Source organism: Theropithecus gelada, chromosome 14, assembly GCF_003255815.1.
Source record: "Theropithecus gelada isolate Dixy chromosome 14, Tgel_1.0, whole genome shotgun sequence".
NCBI classification, from domain to species: Eukaryota; Metazoa; Chordata; class Mammalia; order Primates; family Cercopithecidae; genus Theropithecus; species Theropithecus gelada.
Window position 1 is genome coordinate 86,649,340 of NC_037682.1, and position 20,256 is coordinate 86,669,595.

The following is a 20,256-nucleotide window of genomic DNA, read 5'->3' on the forward strand; positions in this document are numbered from 1 at the left end:
ATTAATTCCTTCTCTACAGATAGGGCCATATAGAGGCAGTTAAGGCATAGTCAATGTACGACTAGGGTTTTTCTGAATTTGTATTTCTAGATCAAGTCTCCAGTGCCAGAAATGGCCCTAGAACTGGTGGTTAGAAGTCCCAGTGTGACTTGGCTGCATTAGATGGCAGGTGTCTCCTATGGATAACCAAGAATATGGATTTATCCCAAGCTTGGGGAAGGAGGCAGGAGTGTGAATGGCAGGGACTCCAGTGGCATGCTGGGTGGACGGGCAGTTATGTAAGCTAAAGTGTGAGAAAAGGTGGGGGAATCTAGGCAAGTTAGACCAGATGAGGAGGCCAGAATGGGGCCAGGAAGCAGAGGCAGATAGGGTGTGGTTTTGAGATGGATAAATTTCCAGAGAAGCTGGAACCTTCCAGAGAACCTCACCCATTGGGGTGAGGTTGCAAACAGAATACTTTTCACGAAGACATGTTAAGCTGAAATACACTTGTGACAAACAGCACTCTTCATTCACATATTCATTCATTCAGCAAATCTATATTAAGTGCCTACCTTATGAGGACACTGTGCAAATGTTAGGGTCAAATAAAAATAAGGTAGGATCTTTGCTCTCAAGTGCATAACTATGAACTAAACTATATATATATATATAAAAACAGAAAATTGCAATGCAGTGTGAAAAATGCTATAATGAGGTAAGCACAGAGAGCCTGTGGGAGCCTCTGAGGAACACATAAACAAGTCTAAGATGAGATGTGAAAGATAAGTTGGAGTTAGCAAGGTGAAGAGGGTGGGCAGAAAGAACAGTCTTGCTAGAGCTCTAGGAATGGCTGAATATACAAAAGACTGAAGAAGGGAGCTTATTCAGGGACTGCAAATGCCTTGTAATAGTTGGGCATTATATAACATGTTAAATAGTTCAGACTTTCTCCTGGGAACAAAGAATTACTCGAGTATTTTAATCCAGAAGTGACATGATCAGATGTGTGCTTTAAAAATACTACTACAACTAAATTGTGGAGAATGGGTTGGAGAAAATGAAGACCAGGGACTCACTGAAGTTGTTACAGTGCTCAGTGAGAGATGATGGCAGTTCAACAAAGGCTGAGGCAATGAAAACAGAAGGAGATGGATTAGTGAGACATTTGAAAGAAAGGACAAAGCATGGTGATCAGTTGGATATGAGATGTAACAAGTCAAGGATGGCCAAGTTTCTGGCTTGGGCAGCTGGGTAGATGAATCTAGAGGCAGACCCATAAAAGAGGAGGCTGTGTCAGTTTCAGGAGAGTTCTGGTCTATGGGTTTTAACAGGAGAGTTAAACCTTCTTAAATCCAAAGGTCCATTCTGCTGGTCTGTCTTACACCACTCTATCAGTGTAGACAAATCTCCTTTGAGAGCTTTATGAGATCTAATATCTGGGTAGAGTTCTCACCTACACGGAGCATTTATTCATCCATTCAATCAACCAATATTTATGAAGTGCCAATTATGCATTCATAGTATTCCAGTATTCCATAGACCCCAATGTCCATCTATGCAGGTAGTTTAGTTCTAAAAAAGTGATTCTTAAAGATGGAATTACAGCTGTAAGTTTTTGATAGTCTTTCCCACTCACCCACCCCAACTTATCAGGCAGATTAGTATTTGTGCTGTCATTGGCTGCTTCAGCGGAAAGTATTTCTTCACTTCCTATTTCCATGGTTGCATTATGCTTTTTCATTAAATTCTCACGGATGTATTACATTTTAGTTTCTTCTTCATGGACTTTGTGTATGGCAGGGTTTTGAATTGGATGGAGGTTAAATACCCAATAGAAATTCTTCAGTGAGTTATTTTATATGGCCTGAGGCCTGAAAACTCTTTTCTAGGCTCCAGAGTCTCCTGAGTAACTCTGGGGCCTCCTGTGGCTCAAGGGAGGTGACGGAATTTCAGTAACAGGTGTGATGAAGCAAAGCCTTCCTCAAAATACTTGTGTTTGATGCCATTTCATTTTACATTTAGTATTTGGTTTTCCCAAGCTGAAGTGTGAAATTCAAGCATCAGAGAAACCAGCAGGGGTTGCAGGTTGAAGTTAATAAAACACTCGCCATGAGCCTATGTAGTTCAGATTAATAAAATAAAATCATGGATGTGAGAGCCTAACCTCACACATCCATATCATCTTGCAGATCTGTTTCCTGGAATCCAGAGGGTACCTAGGCCACTGGGCCAAGAGAGATGGGGAATCTACTTTGAAAACCACTCTTCGGTTAATCACTAAAGCCTATTTTTGTCAAACAAAGCTCTTGGAATCTCTATTTCACTTCCCAAAGATACTGCAAAGATTAATGAAGTGATTTTGAATTACCTGTTGTAAATAAGTGTTGCTTTTTAAGGATGTAGTATTATTGTTAATATTATTTCATAATCAGCAAAGATATAAAATGTTGGATATTTAGTTCAGTTGATTAAATGATGATACCAGTGTGATTATGGCCCAAGATTGGATTTCTACTCCAGACATGTTTTTAGTTTTGCACAGACAGCGTGTCTTGTTCAATGGCAGACTATTTCTAGCCTCAATCAGCCACCTCTTGTGTGTTGATGTCTCAGTTGGCTAATGGATAAATAATGCAGCTTCCTCAATCCACTGACATGGATGGATAGGTAGCCTTTGTATACAAAAGCATACTATTATAGGTTGCAAGTCTGGAAAGCCTGAACAGGTCTTTGCAAGAGAAAAATAGCCCAGAGAAAGTAACTGGTTTGCCCAGAGTCATCCAGTTAGTGCAGAGTCAGGGCTAAAATCTGGATTTATTGATAAGTCCAACATTCTCACCATTGCACTGTGCCATATTCACTCTGGTCTAGAATTCCCTTCTAAAATGTTTGGGTACTTGGATTCAACAAAAATCGCTAGAGAAGTAGTACCCAAAAAAGTACACTATATTCTTTGGTACTTCCTAGTATTTTATTAGATATTGTTATTTGTTTGGTGCATCTCCCATGAGTATCATATTTCTCTAGGCAGATAGCCAAAAAACAACAAGTCAATCTACCATGTCTGCAGTCTGGCAGGCAGCGCAGGAACCCGCAGGGCAACACTGAACAGCATTCTAGAGACCAAATCAAGCCAGCTGGGCTGACTACAGCAAATGATGATTGGTGCCTATCCTAGTTAGGCTGACAGGACTTCTGCTATGTGGATGTCCCACTTGCTGCATTCACAGATGTGGTGAATCAGTCATGTTCAATTATTCAACCACTTTCATTTGAGAACCTGCCACATGCAGAGCATTATCAAGATCTCTTTGTCATATGGGCAAGAGTTTGGCCCTGAGTTGTAATCAGACCAGGTACAGTTTGCATATAGAGGGATTCGTCAGGCTGGCTTTCTCAGAGGTGGCCGATGGAGTGGGAATGATCTTTTTAGGAAAGCCAAGAGCCCCTGTGACTGTGCTTTTCTATCATAGTTTTCAAGAGGAAAAGGAAAATTGGTCTCCATGGTCCCTCTTGGCTCTGAAGTGTTCTTTTAAAATAATATTTATTGCATACCTTTTTGAGATTACAAAAGCGATACATGTTCATTGTTGAAAATGCGGAAAATTACAAAGAAGATAAAAAGTAGTCATAATTCTAATACAATGAAAACTGCTTCTAACTTATTATTTCAATTTTTTTCAGTCTGTTTTTTAGGCAAATAGAAGAGTATATACCTTTGAAATAAAATTGAGATCCCCCTATATCCTGCCCTGGAATTCTAGGAGTCTATAAAGTATGCAGAACTAAATAGTAAATTTCTTGCTCAAAGTCTGGCATATAATAGTCATTCCACAAACATTTGTTAACTGAATGGTGAGGAAGACCTGGTTTGTGGGCTTGAGCAACTTCACACTCAGGCCATGTCCAAATCGAGACAACAAGCTTTGTGTGCCAAAGAAATGAAATGAGCTAGAAACTGACTGCTTTCCTTCAAGAAAGCTTCCCTTCCCCAAGAGAACATCAATGGTAATTCACATCCCTTTCTTATATTCATTATTTATTTCAGGAGATTGCTTCCATTTGATCTGAAAGCTACACATGCAAGGGACTTGCTGGAAGCATGGACCTCAGTGAAAAATGGACTTTGGAGGAAGGAGCCTGGTTATCCCATGCTGGAATTCATCATTTTGCCAACACCAGAGGGGGTATGACCATTTTTGATGTCCCTGATAGCATGGTACTCTTCAGCATCTGCACCTCATTATGTCAATTCACTGTACTCAGTGTGTGCTCGTGCTGTTTGTCTTTTCAAGAGCAGCTGAGTGGAGAGGAGAGGGAATGGACTTTGAAGTCAGACAGACCTGGGTTCAGATCCCGAATTCACTATTTATAAGTTTTGTGGCCTTGAGAAAATCTGTCATTCCCTGGGCTCTAACATGGAATGCTAGAGTAAGAATGCCCACTTTGCAGTGTTATGAGGACCATTAGCCATCATTTAATGAACTCTTGCCCTGGCCAGGTGGGAAGCTGGTCAGACATCTTTGAGCACCTAACACGTGTCAGGCACTCTGTTCCTGTTTTGCTCATCTCTCGTCTCAGCAGCCAGCAAACATTCAAATTGAGGATAAAGCAACCAGTCTAAACGGAGTAGGTCAGCTCTTTCCCTTCTTTATGATGATCCAATTAATGTGACTCAGCATTAAATGATAGAGATATTGTTACTTTCCTGGAGCAGAGAATACAAATGTAAGAACCATACCCTGACACAGAGCTGTGGTCCTCTGTCAGGTCTAAGAGTCTACTCCCTTCTCCATCCTTCGAATCTCATAGAGACCTACTTTGATGGTAGGAGCCATTCTATAGATGGGCGATGAAAGGTTGCTGAGGTTAATGCACTCACAGATGTTTTCACAAGGATATGTCTACCATTTGTTTGTTGTTTATTCATTTATTCAACAAATATTATTGAGTATCTATTTTGTGCCAAGCACTGGTAATACAAGAGTGAGAGCAAGACAGACATAGAGAACAGCAGACTATACTTTCTGATGTGCCCACCTCTAAAACAGGGTAACTTATACGGCAACAAACATTTGCAGACCTTCTGCACTACATTAGGGTATGTCTTCCAACCAAGACTGCTGCACACAATGAGATAGTCTCCAAAGGGAAGATGGGAAGCTTTGAGAGAGGAAATTTGGATGCATTCCACCCAAAAACCAACTGTCATTTGTTCCTGTCATACTGTTGCTCTAGCCACTTTTTAGAAGTTCTTAAGCCAGCATCTCTTCACACTCTATGGAAAAAAAATGAACCACCCTAGTTCAACACATAGCCCTTCCAGATCTGACCTCTGAATGCCTCTCTAGATTCATCCCCTACTGCCTATCACTAATAGCAACCCCCTCCCTTCTCACTGTGTCAGCCTCTTCCTGGATCCCTGAATACATCCTTCCCTCGCACACCTGTGAACCTTTGCAAAGACTGCTATTATCATCTCTCTTCCACTTGGCCAGTTCCTACTCATCTTTGAAGCTCCTGCTTAAGTCGTCTGTTCTGGGATCTCTTCCTGCCACCACCTCTTACCAACCCCCATCCTGGTGTGAAGGAGAATCTCTCCTCCCTCCTCAGTGCTGCCATAGCCCCTGCAGATTCTCATGTCACAGCATGTATCATCACACTGTATTGTGCTTGTCTGCATCCTGAACAGCCTGTGTGCTTCTTGAGACAGATGCCTTGTTTTATTCATCTTTGCACCCCTTTTACTGTAGCATGGCAAATTCATGGTGTATATTTGATGGCTGGCTGGCTGGGTAGCTGGATGGATGAATGAATGAATGACAGTTGGGGCCACATCCTCTGAATATCTCTGCCTTCACTGAAAGCCTTTTCTGGCTGTGGGAACCTATCTGATTATACAACTGCTTCTGGCACCACCACATCACTTCACCTTGCTTTCAGCACACCTATAGCATTTGATTCAATGGCCCTAGGCTTGTTACCAAAGCCTAAAGGTAGAGGAGAGAAAGAAAGTGTGGTTTTCCCACTGGTGCTTGGTGCTTTTGTAACCTAGCCGATAGAATCATCTATCAGAGAATTTTAGAACTGAATGAAGCCTTAGCGATCATTGTAAAAAAGGGGTGGCTAAAAACTGCACACTGTGAGCATCTCCAAGCTCTGCCTTATCCCTCTATGTGTTTACCATGTCATCTATCTGCAATCTTTGGGGCAAGGCTGGAAAATAGGAAGGGAAACCAGACCTGTATCTAGGCTTGCCTAAAGGGGAGGCACTGCTCTTGGGTAAGTGTTGCGCTTCTGGGGCTGAAGGAAAAGCTTAGTTCTGGTAGGCAACAGATACCATAATAGCTGGTTCCAGTTCAGATAATCAGTCTATATCCTGCAAAGATGAAGACATCCAAGACAAAGTAGGGCAGTGTTGCAGTAAGTGGGTGAAGCACAGACAAAAGGAATCAATGTGGCTGAAATTTGGAAATCACTGTGGGCAGCTGATATTAGTGTGGTTCTCAGAGGCCTGGGATGAGATCCAAGAAAGGTGCAGGTCCTCAGAGGGCAGAGTCAGGTGCCAAAATGGGAACCAAGTGAGGTCTTGAAGTGGGATGAGGAAACTGACATTCAGAGATGAAGTGTACTGTGCCAGAGCTAAGTCAGAAATGGATGAATTATAGAAAAATATTTTAACCATTTATTAGGCATATAATATTGCCAGATGTTAACTAAGCCTTTTTTGTATAGATATAGACTATCTCAATTAATTCTCACAACAGCTTTATTCTGATTTCATGAATGAAAAAATTGAGCCTGAAGAGGCTGAGAAACTTGTAAACATCATTCTGCTCACAAATGGCAGAGTTGGAATTTGAACCGAGATCAGTCCAATCCTAGCCACCCTGAGCGGGGCTAGCAAATAAACAGTGCTGTTGTAACATGTGCATTCTCATCCAAGCCCACAGCAGGGCTCTCCCCTACAGCCATCTCAGCTCATGCATTGCCGAGGCCTTGACCCACCTACTTCAAAGCACCTTTCCTCAACATTCCATTTCCCCACCTCACCTCTCCCCACCACTGGCTAGTGCCAGCTATTCCATCTATAAGGCCCAATGTGGGCTGGTGGGGCTTGCATTTCTAGTGAGGAACCAGGGAAAGCCCTGGAGTGTCCAAACCTCAGGGTTTTGTTGTTGGCTTCCTGCAGTCCTCAGAGAATTGCATTATCTGCCAGGGAGGCTCTGTCATCCTGTTGAGTCATAGGCCTTTAGGCAGAGCCACATAACATCTGCCCTTGTATTATCCTCGGAACATCTCAGGCTGCAATTGGGTAGGAGAGCTTCCAGGAAGCTGGCTGTGGAGAACCCCGGATGTTTGGGGGTGATAAGGAGTTTCTGAAGGAAAGTCCCTCTTCCACTCCCGCTTCTGACATTCCTAAAAATATTCCTAATGATCTGGGCCAGTGGGTTTTCAAACTCATTTTAAAGGTCTGGAGCACATTTTCTAAAAGAAATCACATGCAGCCCCTGACACACGAAACAAAAGGGAGACAGTGTTTGGCCACCATCGCGTTTCTGACTGTTGCATTACAAGTTGATTGGGCTGTTCAGTCGCCAGCCACATCATGTATGTGGGGATTTGGTATGGAAGGGGAGTTCCTTCTCAGCAAATCCATAAAATATTTCTTCTTCCTCTTATAGATGTGCTCACTCAGCTGTTTGGGAATCCTGCTGTCATCCACGCTTCCCAGGGAACTCAACCTGCTTAAGCTCCTCTTTAGGGGAGAGGCAGGAAGTCTGGGAAACACGGCCTGGCAGCGTGGGCCAGGTGCGTCATAGAAATTCAGTGGTACTGTTCCCATTATGGTTATATAAACAGGAAGGAGCAGATTTCCTTTCTGAAGCCACTCAGGGTCAGGGAGAGTTTTAATACTGGTCAAGGAGGAAGGAGGCAACTTTTCCTGACAGCAGTCTGTGTGCCAAGTATTGCCATGTACATGATTTCATTGTATTTAAACCCTTATTGAAATCTTATGAAGTAGCTGGTCTTATCTTCATTTTGCAGATGAGAAAACTGAGTCTTGCAAAGGCAAACTCAGCTCAGCTCAGGCAGCAAATGGCAGCAGAGCTCACATTCACTCAGGTCTTTGTACTCCAGAGCAGCATTCTATCCATTTCACTCCTGTCTGTCAGTTTCTAAGGGCAACATTACTCTGCATCTCCACCATTCTGAGAAGTTTGATCCTTTTTGTCTGTCTTTCTTGCATACTGTATAGTAAACAGATGCATATAATGGAATCCATTATCCGTGATCTCCTACTGGCACTTGTTTCAATTAGTTTCTTAAAGTCCATCATCTGTTTTAACTCTTGTTTTACAGAGGAGAGCACAGTCTAAGCAGACTAGGACACTTATTAAAGACTAGTGGCAAAAATAGGGCTACAGCCAGGTCTCCTGCTTCTCCTTCCACCACCCACACTATGCTGACTGCTAAGGCAATAGCGTCTTGGGAAAACCACTTTTCTGTGAAAGAAGAGAAGCCTCTGTGTGGTCCAAGAAGACTCTATTTGCAGCTCTGAAAGAAGCAATTCCCCCTCAGGCCTCTGCCTTAGATGCTGGGGTGGAAATATAAGATCATGGTCTCTGCATTTCAGCAGAAACTCACATTTATCCTACAGATGTTGTTTTTTAATAGTTTAGTCATAGATTTCAATTGCAGCAAGTGTTTTTGTCCTTAATCTTAACACTGGGTATTTTGTCTGATTTCACTCAATAGATCTGAGTGTAAGTCGGAAGTGTATGATTTTCCTCTGCAGGGACCTTTTCTTGTATGTATTTTTGGAATCGTTCTTTATTCTGAATCATGTCCAAGTACACCTTCTAGCAGCTTCTTGGCTCAGCCAGGTTTTATTTCCTTTGATATGATATTGAGTGAAGATGCTTTTAAATCTGCATCTCTGGACTATACTTGGTAACAGGAATCTGGTGGGGAAGGCAGTGCAGGAGCGGGACAAATTTAATTTATTTATATATTTCCCAAAACACCTTCCTTTTGTTGGTATCATCTCCTGCATTGATACTTGGAATTTTTAGGGGACATATTTAGCATTTTTACCAAAATGAATCGTTGGCTTCCTGTCAGAGTTAATTTCATTTTATCTCTTGGTTGTAGGCCTTGAGGCAGATCCACACAACATCTGTATTGTTTCTGCTTAGGATAATGAATTTTTTAGGTGAGATATGGTTAATTATTCTTCCTATGGAGCCCACTCCTTTCTTCTGGAAATTACGAAACAAACCAGTTACCTGAAGCCTGATTTTCATTTAAGGGAAATAAAACAACTGTGTTTTCTTTTTCCTTTTCATCAAGTCTTATAAAGAAGTGGAGTTGTGCTAAACGGAAAAACTATTAAATCCTAGAGAACAACAAATGCCCATTGGGCCAATTCAGCCTGGAAGCTAACGCTTCAACCAATCAATTGCAAATTTCATTTTGATGAAACCTTACTGATGGGCATGTGTTTGTCCTTAGTTTCACCTGTTGGCTTGTCCTAGGAGGTGCAGATAAGAGACAAGGATAACAGAAGAGAGTCATGCTGAGCTCAGGCAGCCTTAGCCCCTCTTCCCTCTAAATCAGTCCTGCCCACACTCCCCTGGGAGAGGAGGGGAGGAGGAGCAGGCATTGCTTCCCCGCTGTGCTCTGCTGTTAACTAGCAGAGGGCCTCCAGGAGATAGAAGGCTACCTGCAGAGAAGATGATCAAAGGGCAATACCAGGAAGGAGAGGAAGGCAGAGAGATGACTCAGCTCAGCTCACTTCTTTCTGTCTTTCATGCTTGAAATTGGTGATTTCCTCGGGGGCTGGGGATGGGAAGGCCATACACATATCCTAGGTGGGGCCTAGCTACTGTCTTAACTTGTTATTATGGCATTTGTGCAACTCTTTCTTGCAAAGAGAATTAATAGCACACTTTGGCTGGATAAAGTTTCTCCCCATGTGGCATTTAGCCCCTCAGCCATCTCTTGAAGGAAGAAGCATATCTGCATGAGACTCCGTCTCTTTCTCTTCTGGACACAATCAAGTAGCTGTGTAACCCCTGGGGGCCCCTAGAGTGAGAACAGCCCGTAAAGGCCCTCCTGTTGGCCGCTCCTCCAAGTAGATCCCACAGTCAAAGCAGACCCTGCCACCTCTGCAGTAGAGGCTGTGCAGGGGCTTGATGGCATTCCCAGACTGCTACAGGGCAGGTTCCTGACTCACAGCTGGAGTCCCTGCACACTAAGCAGAATATCTGTGATGGGCATTGTACCCCAAAAAAGTACGTAGAGTGTGCTCTTAGCTCTAGAAATGCAGTTGAGATTACTTTTGATCCTGGCATTATGTCCAATGTTACTATATAACCATACCTCATTTACTGAGGAATAAGGGAGATGATTGAGTTTTCCAGATAACTGAAGTATTATGTTACCCTTTAAACACTTAAATTTTGTTTAAGATTTTACTGTTTTCTAATGGTTGATAAGACTTTTCTTCTATGACTTTTTAATACTTTCTTGCCTTCCTAAACAGAAAAGAGTCATACCCCAGCTTATGTTTGGGAGTGGAGAAAAATTTCATTTAGAAATTTTTGCCTTTAATTTGGAATCCATAATAATAGTATCCAACTTGTTTAAACAATTCGTATACGCATTTGAATATGCCTTTAAAAACTCCTACTAGGACACATAAGAAGTTGTGGATGGTTTTTAGTTTGCAGATGGAGATTACAAGAGGACAGGAAAGCAGACTTTTATTTTTCAGTTTATACTCATCTATACCAAATGTTCTTTCCTTTACAGTAAACACATTTTGTTTATATTGTAAAAATAAAGTTAAAACATTTACAATAATATAAGGAAAGAAAGAACATTAGAGTTAGGAATTGGGTTCCCAGGCCAGCTCCCAGAAGCCCATTCAATTCATGATATATCATGGCAATAGTAACAGTGACCAATAGACACCAGGCCCCTGTATAATCTGTTTCTATGGTAAACTTCCTCTTGAGCCCCAGAAATATTTCCACCTTGTCATTTCCTCCCCACACGTCCCACCTCTAATAAATATGCTTCCCTAGAAATAGAGGCAGAGACTCCCTCTTGCTGTCTGCTGGGGCCATGGCAGCAGAAGGCCCACCTGTCACCTGGGACGAAAAGGAGAGCAGTCAGGCATGCTCTAGCCCTCTATGCGGGAAGAAAATGAATATATATTTATTTATGTATGTATTTTGAGACGAAATCTAGCTCTGTCACCCAGGCTAGAGTGCAGTGGCACGATCTTGGCTCACTGCAACCTCTGCATCCCGGGTTCAAGCCATTCTCCTGCTTCAGCCTCCTGAGTAGCTGGGATTACAGGCGCCTGCACCACACCCAGCTAATTTTTGCATTTTTGGTAGAGATGGAGTTTGACCATGTTGGCCAAGCTGCTCTTGAACTCCTGACCTCAGGTGATCCGCCTGCCTCTGCCTCCCAAAGTGTTGTGATTACAGGCATGAGCCACCATACCCAGCCAGAAAATGAATATTTATTATGTAACCACTGTGTGCTAGACACTGTGCCTGGTCTGTCTCATAACTTACCTATTTTGCTGCTCCTAACAATCCAGTGAGGTGTGTATTATTGTTAGGAAATGAAAATGCCCCCCACCCAATAATTCACAGAGCTGAGATACAAATCTGTAAACTAGTGCACTGTTCATTATAACTCAGTGACACGCCGGCAGAACCAGTTCTTTATAAGAGACCTATAAAAGTCAAGTGTGGGTAGGCACTTTGGACATTGCCCTGAGATTCAATAAGATCTGTCATGGAATCCCCTATTAGAAGGGCACTGATCACCTTTGTGTCTGCAGTGCCTAGCACAGTGCTGGAAGCATGGTAAATTCCCAATAAAAGTTTGTTTTATTAATATGAAACATTATTGTTGGCTCTGTTCTACTTCCTAAGATAGAAAATTGGAATCATTTACTTTAGAGAATTTTCAACAGCAAATACTGAAACAAGAGAAATGTCTTCTCATTAACCCTCAGTTGATTAGGAAATTCAAATAACTAAGGTGCTGTAAGGATAGTTCCTAGTTTACAAGTCATCCATTAATGTGAACAAATTGAAGGCAAGTCCATTGTGAGAACAGTTTGGCAGGCTCCGGAACCTAACCACCCTGTGGAGCACTGGCAACATCTTCATAGGGGTAAACCTGTTGCCAGCTCCAAGTAACCAACTTTCAAGCCAATTCTTGGAACGCAAACTAAAAGTTGGAGACAATGAACTATTCCCCTAATGTAAACATACTCTGTGGTTAGTATCTTCTTTCAGTAACTCTAAATTGTTAAGGGATAAAGAGTCCATTTGTGTCAGCTGTAAAGGAGCATGGCATCCAATATCAACTAACATTTATTTGACTTTTACAGTGTGACACTCTCTCTCCTAGGAGCTCCAAGTGCATTAGTTTATTGCACTCTCACCACATTGGTATGCTAGCTATGATTATTATCTCCATGTTTACACAAAGCTAAGACTGAAAGAAATGAAGTTACTAGTGAGTATTGGAACTGGTATCAGAACCCAGGTCTGGCTGATCACAAGGCCCTCTATAGGCCACCTCTCTTGAGACACAAATGTTATTTGCTTCTTTTTTTTTTTTTTTTTTTTTTGAGACGGAGTCTTGCTCTGTCACCCAGGCTGGAGTGCAGTGGCCAGATCTCGGCTCACTGCAAGCTCCGCCTCCCGGGTTCACGCCATTCTCCTGCCTCAGCCTCCCGAGTAGCTGGGACTACAGGCGCCCGCCACCTCGCCCGGCTAGTTTTTTGTATTTTTTTAGTAGAGACGGGGTTTCAGCGTGTTAGCCAGGATGGTCTCGATCTCCTGACCTCGTGATCCACCCATCTCGGCCTCCCAAAGTGCTGGGATTACAGGCTTGAGCCACCGCGCCCGGCCTATTTGCTTCTTGATTCTATGGGAAACCAGAGGAGACTGATTCTGCAGACAGCCCATCTGAGCCCATCCACTCATAAGATCAGCAGGTCAAAACCTGCTGTTAGAACCTAGGACTGATCCCTGGAATGGGCAATGGCAAAGCCATTCTTGACCTTGACAAGAGCTACTCTGGCAGAGTGAGGTAGAAACCTGTTTAAGCTGCTTGTAAGAGCAAAATGAAGAATGGGTGCTATCACTGTAGATAATTATTTTAATGAATTCTGTTGTAAAGGGGAGCTGAGAATTGGAGTAATGGCTGGAGATATGTAGAGTCAAGAAAGGATTTTTAAAAAGACAAGATCATAGTAGTATGTCTGTATACTGATGGGCGTGATCAAGGACAGAAGAAAATACTAATCCAGGTGGGAAGAGGGAAAAGCCACATGAATGGGATCTGATTCATACTGGAGGCCATAATGGCCTTAGATGATTCATCCATAGCAACAGGAGAGCAGGAGGGTAAATAAACAGGCAAATGCAGAGTGGTTGCTGGGCTGCGCTAGCTCCGTTTGATTTTAGTGGTCATGAATTGAAAATAAGACCAGACAGCATAATTTTGTGGGTTTTTTTTTTTTTTGAGACGGAGTCTTGCTCTGTCACCCAGGCTGGACTGCAATGGCGTGATCTCAGCTCACTGCAACCTCTGCCTCCTGGGTTCAAGCGATTCTCCTGCCTCAGCCTCCTGAGTAGCTGGGATTACAGGCATGCGCCACCACGCTTGGCTAATTTTTGTATTTTTAGTAGAGATGGGTTTTCGCCATGTTGGCCAGACTGGTCTCAAACTCCTGACCTCAGGTGATCTGACCACCTCGGCCTCCCAAAGTGCTGGGAATACAGACGTGAGCCACCACACCCAGCAAATTTTGTGCTTCTTCAATCATGTTTAGCTGGGTGTAGATGGGAAGAAGGTGGAGTTATATTTTACTAGGGTTGTGATTTTACCAGGTAAATAGCACGGAAAGAGAGCAGAACATGGATGTGAAGGTGTAAGTAAGACAGAAATAATAATGAAACTGGAAACTAAAGTCCATAAGGAAGGAAGGAGGGTCATGAGGAGAGTGAGGGGCAGAGAAAAGGTCATGGATAAGTAAATTATAGATGCTGGTGGGGTCAAGGACACATTGGATTAAAATAACAGAGGGGATGAGCTGGAAAGGTAGGAGAGTGGATTGCTTCACATTGATATTATGCATGGTGTCGCCATGACAGCAGGGGGCTGGTGTGGTTGCAGCAGGTCAAGAAAGGGATAGGATGCAGAAGAGTTGAGAGATTAGAGTGTGACTATGTAGATGGAGAAAAATAAGAATAATCACAGGAATGATACTGGGAAAAGTGACAGTGAATCAGATGCCATTATCTTCAAGAAATGAGGTGGAACAACCAGAGGATCCATAGATGGCTGAAATAAGTAGAAGAGGCAAGTAATGCAGCCTGTTATTTTCAAGGAAAGCCAGGTATGGGTCAGAGCAAGTCACTGAAAGAAACATTCAGAGAGGAGGCTGAGGACATATAGATTTTGCTAGTAATGAACCATGAGTTCCAGAGGACAAATAGGAGGATTCTAGGAGGTGGGAGGGGATGGAGTGATGAGTGCAAACCTTCACCCAAACATATTTATTTCCTGGATTTGGGAGCTCAGATTACAAGAAGCAGGAAAAAGAAGAGGTTGGAGAGAGAGGCTCAGCAGCTCAAGCATGCTGCCTTGCTGGGGAAGGACAGCCCCGCCCCTGCTTCCCTAGGCTCGGTGAGCAATGCTGGCTGAAGGGGCTTTCTGTCCTTCATGGTGATTTGTAAACCAAAAACTGACAGTGGAAAAGCCTGAGATGGCTGAGTGTTTACAGGATGAGAGCACACTGGCTCAGATCGGGGCCCTTAGGCTGCTGCAGCTGGTGCTCTGATCACTTTGAGTCCATAGAAGGCCCCCAGGAGGCTGCTCAGACTGTTGACCCTCCAATAGTCCTCCAAGGATGGAGAAAGGACATTTCCATACTTGCTTCTTCCTTCCTACTGACCCCGTTATGGGTCATCAGCTGCAGGGCTCTCTCTGGAGCACATCCCAAGTCCAGCACCTTTGCCCCCTTAATGCAGAGCAGTCACAGTCAGGCCTGGGGACTGGGGGGAGATACATAACACATCTGTCCAAGTTATCAGGCCACTGACTCAGAGAGGGAGGTTCTCACAGTGTTACATTAATTACTTCAGAATTTACAGCTCTCAGAGCATAACTACTGCTTTTACGTTCTGTATCTGAAAGCAGTCAATCTTTTTTTTTTTTTTTTTTTTTTTTTTTGAGACGGAGTCTTGCTCTGTCGCCCAGGCTGGAGTGCAGTGGCCGGATCTCAGCTCACTGCAAGCTCCGCCTCCCGGGTTCCCGCCATTCTCCTGCCTCAGCCTCCCGAGTAGCTGGGACTACAGGCGCCCGCCACCGAGCCCGGCTAGTTTTTTGTATTTTTTAGTAGAGACGGGGTTTCACCGTGTCAGCCAGGATGGTCTCGATCTCCTGACCTCGTGATCCGCCCGTCTCGGCCTCCCAAAGTGCTGGGATTACAGGCTTGAGCCACCGCGCCCGGCCAGCAGTCAATCTTTTACAGAGTAGAAGGAGCACTGCTCTTCTCTCCTCCCCGCCTTCTCCCTTACATACCCCTATCATAATGATGTCACGCATAAATTAACAACTTCTCAGACTCGATTTCCCTACCTCTGCAATGGAGCTCACATTACTTTGCCCACTTGAGCCAGGTGATCTCTTGAAGAGTAGGAAATAATGTTGGACTGGAGTTGAAATTCTGGTTCCAACAGGAGGGGACTGGAGGGCATTTGGGGCTCCTCCTACCTTTCTGCAAGCTCTGAAAATCCTCCATCTCCTCAGGAGAAGCCACAGAACAAACGATTTCCCAAGCATCAGAGGAGGGCAGACATAACATAACAGAGCAGAGAATCGGGTTAGAACGGGTTATGCTCTGATTTTTTGGAAAATGGGCAAACTGGGCGGGGACTAGGGAGGATTCCGTCAGCCGGGAGTTGGGAGGCGGCGCACGCCGCTGCGGAGCGTGACGGCCACGGTCGCCTAGCAACGAGCGGGGATGCGCTGGGCGCCTGGGTGGGCGAGGGGTGCTCGCCGCCGCCGCCGCGCGCCCTCGAGCCTCCGGGACCGCGAGAAAACTTTGCGGCTCTTCCGCGCTGGGGCGTCGGCGCCAGGCCCGGCAGACAGAGCAATGCGCCCCCCGGGCTGAGGGCAGAGGATGCCGCCGCGGCCCAGCACCCGGCCCGGGGAGCCGCGGGGTGGCACGCGGGGAAAGTTGGCGCGCGCCTGACCGCGCCTGGAAGCCGCGCGGTGCCCGGGCCGATTTGCCCCCCAAGTTTCTGCGGCGATTTCTCACTCCCTGGGGATCCAGCGGTCCGAATCCCGCGGGGCCTACGGCTCACGGATTCTGAGCGCTGGGAAGGAGAAGCCCGCGCTTTTCCCGGGGACCTGCGCTTAAGCTGATGCTTGGTGGGTTCGCCCTGGATGGTAGCGATTCGAGTTGTTTTCTGCTTTTCTTCTCCCTCAGACAGTGAGTTTGTGGAAGCCTCGCCCGCATCGTACAGCCCAGACGAGTTAGGTAAGTGTGCTCCTTTTGTCTTTTATTTCTTGGTCGCAATTCTGCCCGAGAACTGCGAGTTTGGGGGGCGTCCAGATGAACTCAGCTAGAGATGGGGGTGGGGTTGGGGGACGGAGGAAAAGGGTCAGGGCACACCTGCTGCCTTCGCAGCGGGAACTGGCCTTTCCTTGGCGCTGTGCTTTCGGGGTGGCGGGGCAAGTGTCCAATTAGCCGTGAGTGTGTGTGTGTATTCACGCGCGCGCGTGTGCGTGTATCTGTGTGCGCGCGTGTGTGTGTGTGTCTGTGTGCGTGTGTGTGTGTCTGTCTGGGTCAGTGATGCTGCTCCGAGGAGCCTGGCACAGCAAACTTCCAGACCTGGGGCTTCTGTAACCTGCACTCATCTTGCCGGAAGAACACAGCGGCGACTGGTTCTGTCTTGCCAAGTACCTGGCACGAGAAGGACGTCGTGTGGGTCGTCTTTACCCTGAATTTAATGAAGTCAGGGGCTGAAAACGGCGGTGTAATTATTAAACTATAAGACCTGCTTCCTTCCCTGATTTCTATTCCTCAGTTAGCCTGTAGGTGTCTCGAGATAGGACATTCCATCCTCATGCCTGTCATGGTAAGTGGAGATTTGTGATGGGTGAACCGGGAGACTCTTGTCAAGAGACAGGCTGAAGAGAGAGTGAAGAGAAAGAAATGCGAATGGGCAGATCTCTCTAACTCTTCCCGCCACCCATTCTTACTCGGTGGCTTAATGATTGGGTTCTTCTCTCTTTTTTTTTTTTTTTCCTTCTGCTTTCAAGGTTAGTTTAGCTGCTACTGGTCTGGGCTATCAAGTCTCTCCTTACTGTTCTTTCATCACTAGCCTGAATATCTTGCCTTCCTAAGATGAAATGAAAGGATTTATTTTATGATATATGTTGACAGTAAAGGAGGAGGGGAACTGTCCACAAACAGTGGTTTAAATATGTTTATCCTCAGTAACACGCTCAACTGTGGCACCCTGTCCCTGGTCAGCCTCTTGTGCTGGGAAGAATGTCCTCATCAAGTCCCACAGGACCTGAAGCAAAATTCCACCTCAACAACGACTTTCATTCATTTTTAGGAGCCAAGCGCCCAAAATAAATCTGGATCAAGGTTGGCATTCTGTGGCAGGGAGGAGTACCATGTTTTATTCAGAGGATGTGTTTCTGACAAGTTGCGAGGCAATCACATCTCTATCAATGGAATCGTAAACTAAATGCATGAGCAAAACTAGCTTTTAAGACATACTGTGGTGAATCATTTTATGAAATGAAAGTGACATCTAAGCCATAGCTTTGCATGATGTGATTTATTAAGAGGGCAGGTACTTGATGATCTGCTCCACGCATGTATAATTGTATGTTAATGACACCAGCATTGACACTCCACAGTGCGACGAAGCCATTTGGTCCTCTTAAATCGCACACAAACATAAGCAGTGGTAGGATGAGCATTGCTTGCTCTGAGAAATCCGACTATATTACTACTAAATTGTTTGCATTCACGGAATGATTTGTGCTGCAGGAAGGCCCAGGTATTTGACCCTTTTTCATCTCCGTATCTCCCTCTGGGACTTACAGACTGAACTGCTCCCATGAGGCACTGATAAATATGGGTATCCTTTCAAATTAGCAGTACAAAATAAAAAGCAATGTTTTTTTCTCTTCAGCTCCCCTATGGTAAAAACCCAGTTTCTCTTGAGGAGATTGGAGTGTGTGTCAGTCTATTTGGGTTGTTATATCAAAAACAGATTGGGTAGTTTGTAAACAACAGAAATTTATTTCTCACAAGTTCTGGAGGCTGGGAATTCCATGACCAAGAAACTGGCAGGTTCAGTGTCTGGTGAGGGTCGGCTTCCTGGTTCATAGATGGCTATCTTCTCACTGTGTCCTCAACATGGCAGAAGAGGGCCAGGGAGCTCTTGCTGTCTCTTTTCTAAGGGCACTAATCCCTCCGGTGAGAGCTCCACCCTTATGACCTAATCACTTCCCAAAGGCCTCACCTCCAAATACCATCACATTGAGGATTAGGTTTCAACACATGAATTTTGAGGGATATAAATATTCAGTCTTTAGCAGCATGATGAGAACTGTGGGGTTCCCTTCTGGGTTCTGGGCTTGCAGGGTGATAGAGAAAATAAAACAGAAGTCTGAGAGTTTGAGATCAAGGTTCTAGCTTTCACCCTGCTCCAGCTTCTTTAATAGACATGTTAACTAGCCTCAGTTTCCTTATCTGCAAAAAGCAGGGGTTGTGCCTGGTGATCCCTGAGGTGTCTTCCAGTTCTATTCTCGCCTCTTAAAGTGCTGTGAGGGGCTGTAAGCCAAAGGAGGCCTATGGCCATTAGGTATTCATCGTTTATATTCATGTGCCATGCTGTTTGGGTACATGGTGTCCCCAAGGGTTATTCTCTCCATGACAGAGCAGCTGTCTGGATCAGACTGCCTTGTTTTCATGCTATTCAGGTCAAAGACAGAGCTGTCATTTCTCCCTTGGAAAGAGTAATGATGGCTTTTTGGTGCTTTTCTTAGACACACAGCAGGAAAAATGCCTCTTACAGCAGTTGATGAGCTTGTCAAGCAGCCATTCTTTCTGGAGCACAGATGAGTACAGGTTCACTCCTGGCCAGAATATAAGAAGAGGCAGAGCAAAGTTAAAATAAAATTGTTTCTCTACTCACTTCTTTTTTGTTTTTGTGACGGAGTCTCGCTCTGTCACCCAGGTGGGAGTGCAGTGGCATGATCTCAGCTCACTGCAACCTCCATCTCCTGGGTTCAACCTATTCTCCTGCCTCAGCCTCCTGAGTAGCTGGGATTACAGGTGCCCGCCACCATGCCCAGCTAATTTTTGGAAATTTAGTAGAGACGGGGTTTTGCCATGTTAGCCAGGCTGGTCTGGAACTGCTGACCTCAGGTGATCTGACCCCCGCTCTGTCGGCCTCCCAAAGTGCTGGGATTACAGGCGTGAGCCACTGTGCCTGGCCTGTACTCACAATACTTCTGAAGCCCAATGTGTGGATTTTCTACACCAAGTAATTCTTCAGTATTTTGCAGCCACCAACCAGATGTCCTACAATTTAATTAAATTTTACCACTACCCAGAGTTAGCACAGGCCCTATAGGTTAAGGGCTCAGTCCTGCGAGACCACCTACCACTTCAGATATCAACTGTAAGTGGTGAGCCCACGTATTACCCACACTTATGTCTAACTTGGCTACAAATCAGGGCTTCCTACAACCTTCTTTTGGTTTCTATAATTTACTTTAATAGCTGAGAGAACTCAAGGAAGCAGTATACTTATGTTTACCAGGTTATTATAAAGGATATAAATGAACAGCTGGATGAGGAGATGCAAAGGGTGAAGTCTGGAAGGGTCCAAAGCACAGGAGCTTCTGTCCTTTTAGAATTGGGGTGCACCACCCTCCTGGCACATGGATAGGTTCACTAACTCAGAAACTCTCCATACCCCCTCATTTAGGGTTTTTATGGATGTTCCATTAGGCATGATTGATTGAATCATTGGCCATTGGTGATTAAGTCAATCCCCAGTCCCTTTCCCCTCCCCAGAGGTCAGGTGTGTGTGTGGCAGGGTGCGGGGAAAGGGGGTGGGGAAGTGGGGAGAGTAGGTGGGTGGGGCTTGAAATTCCAACCTTTTTTTTTTTTCCCCTCAATGTAACTTT

The 20,256-nt window shown here is 44.8% G+C and overlaps 1 protein-coding gene across 1 annotated transcript in view; it reads left to right on the forward strand.

Moving 5' to 3' along the window:
• AMOTL1 (angiomotin like 1) overlaps nucleotides 1–20,256 on the forward strand; it is a 174,132-nt gene that overhangs the window by 19,758 nt on the left and 134,118 nt on the right. The window contains exons 2-3 of the mRNA XM_025355921.1: nucleotides 4,031–4,169; nucleotides 16,523–16,573. Coding sequence (XP_025211706.1) covers nucleotides 4,085–4,169; nucleotides 16,523–16,573 — 136 coding nt within the window. The 5' untranslated portion in view covers nucleotides 4,031–4,084. The remainder of the gene's footprint in view (nucleotides 1–4,030; nucleotides 4,170–16,522; nucleotides 16,574–20,256) is intronic.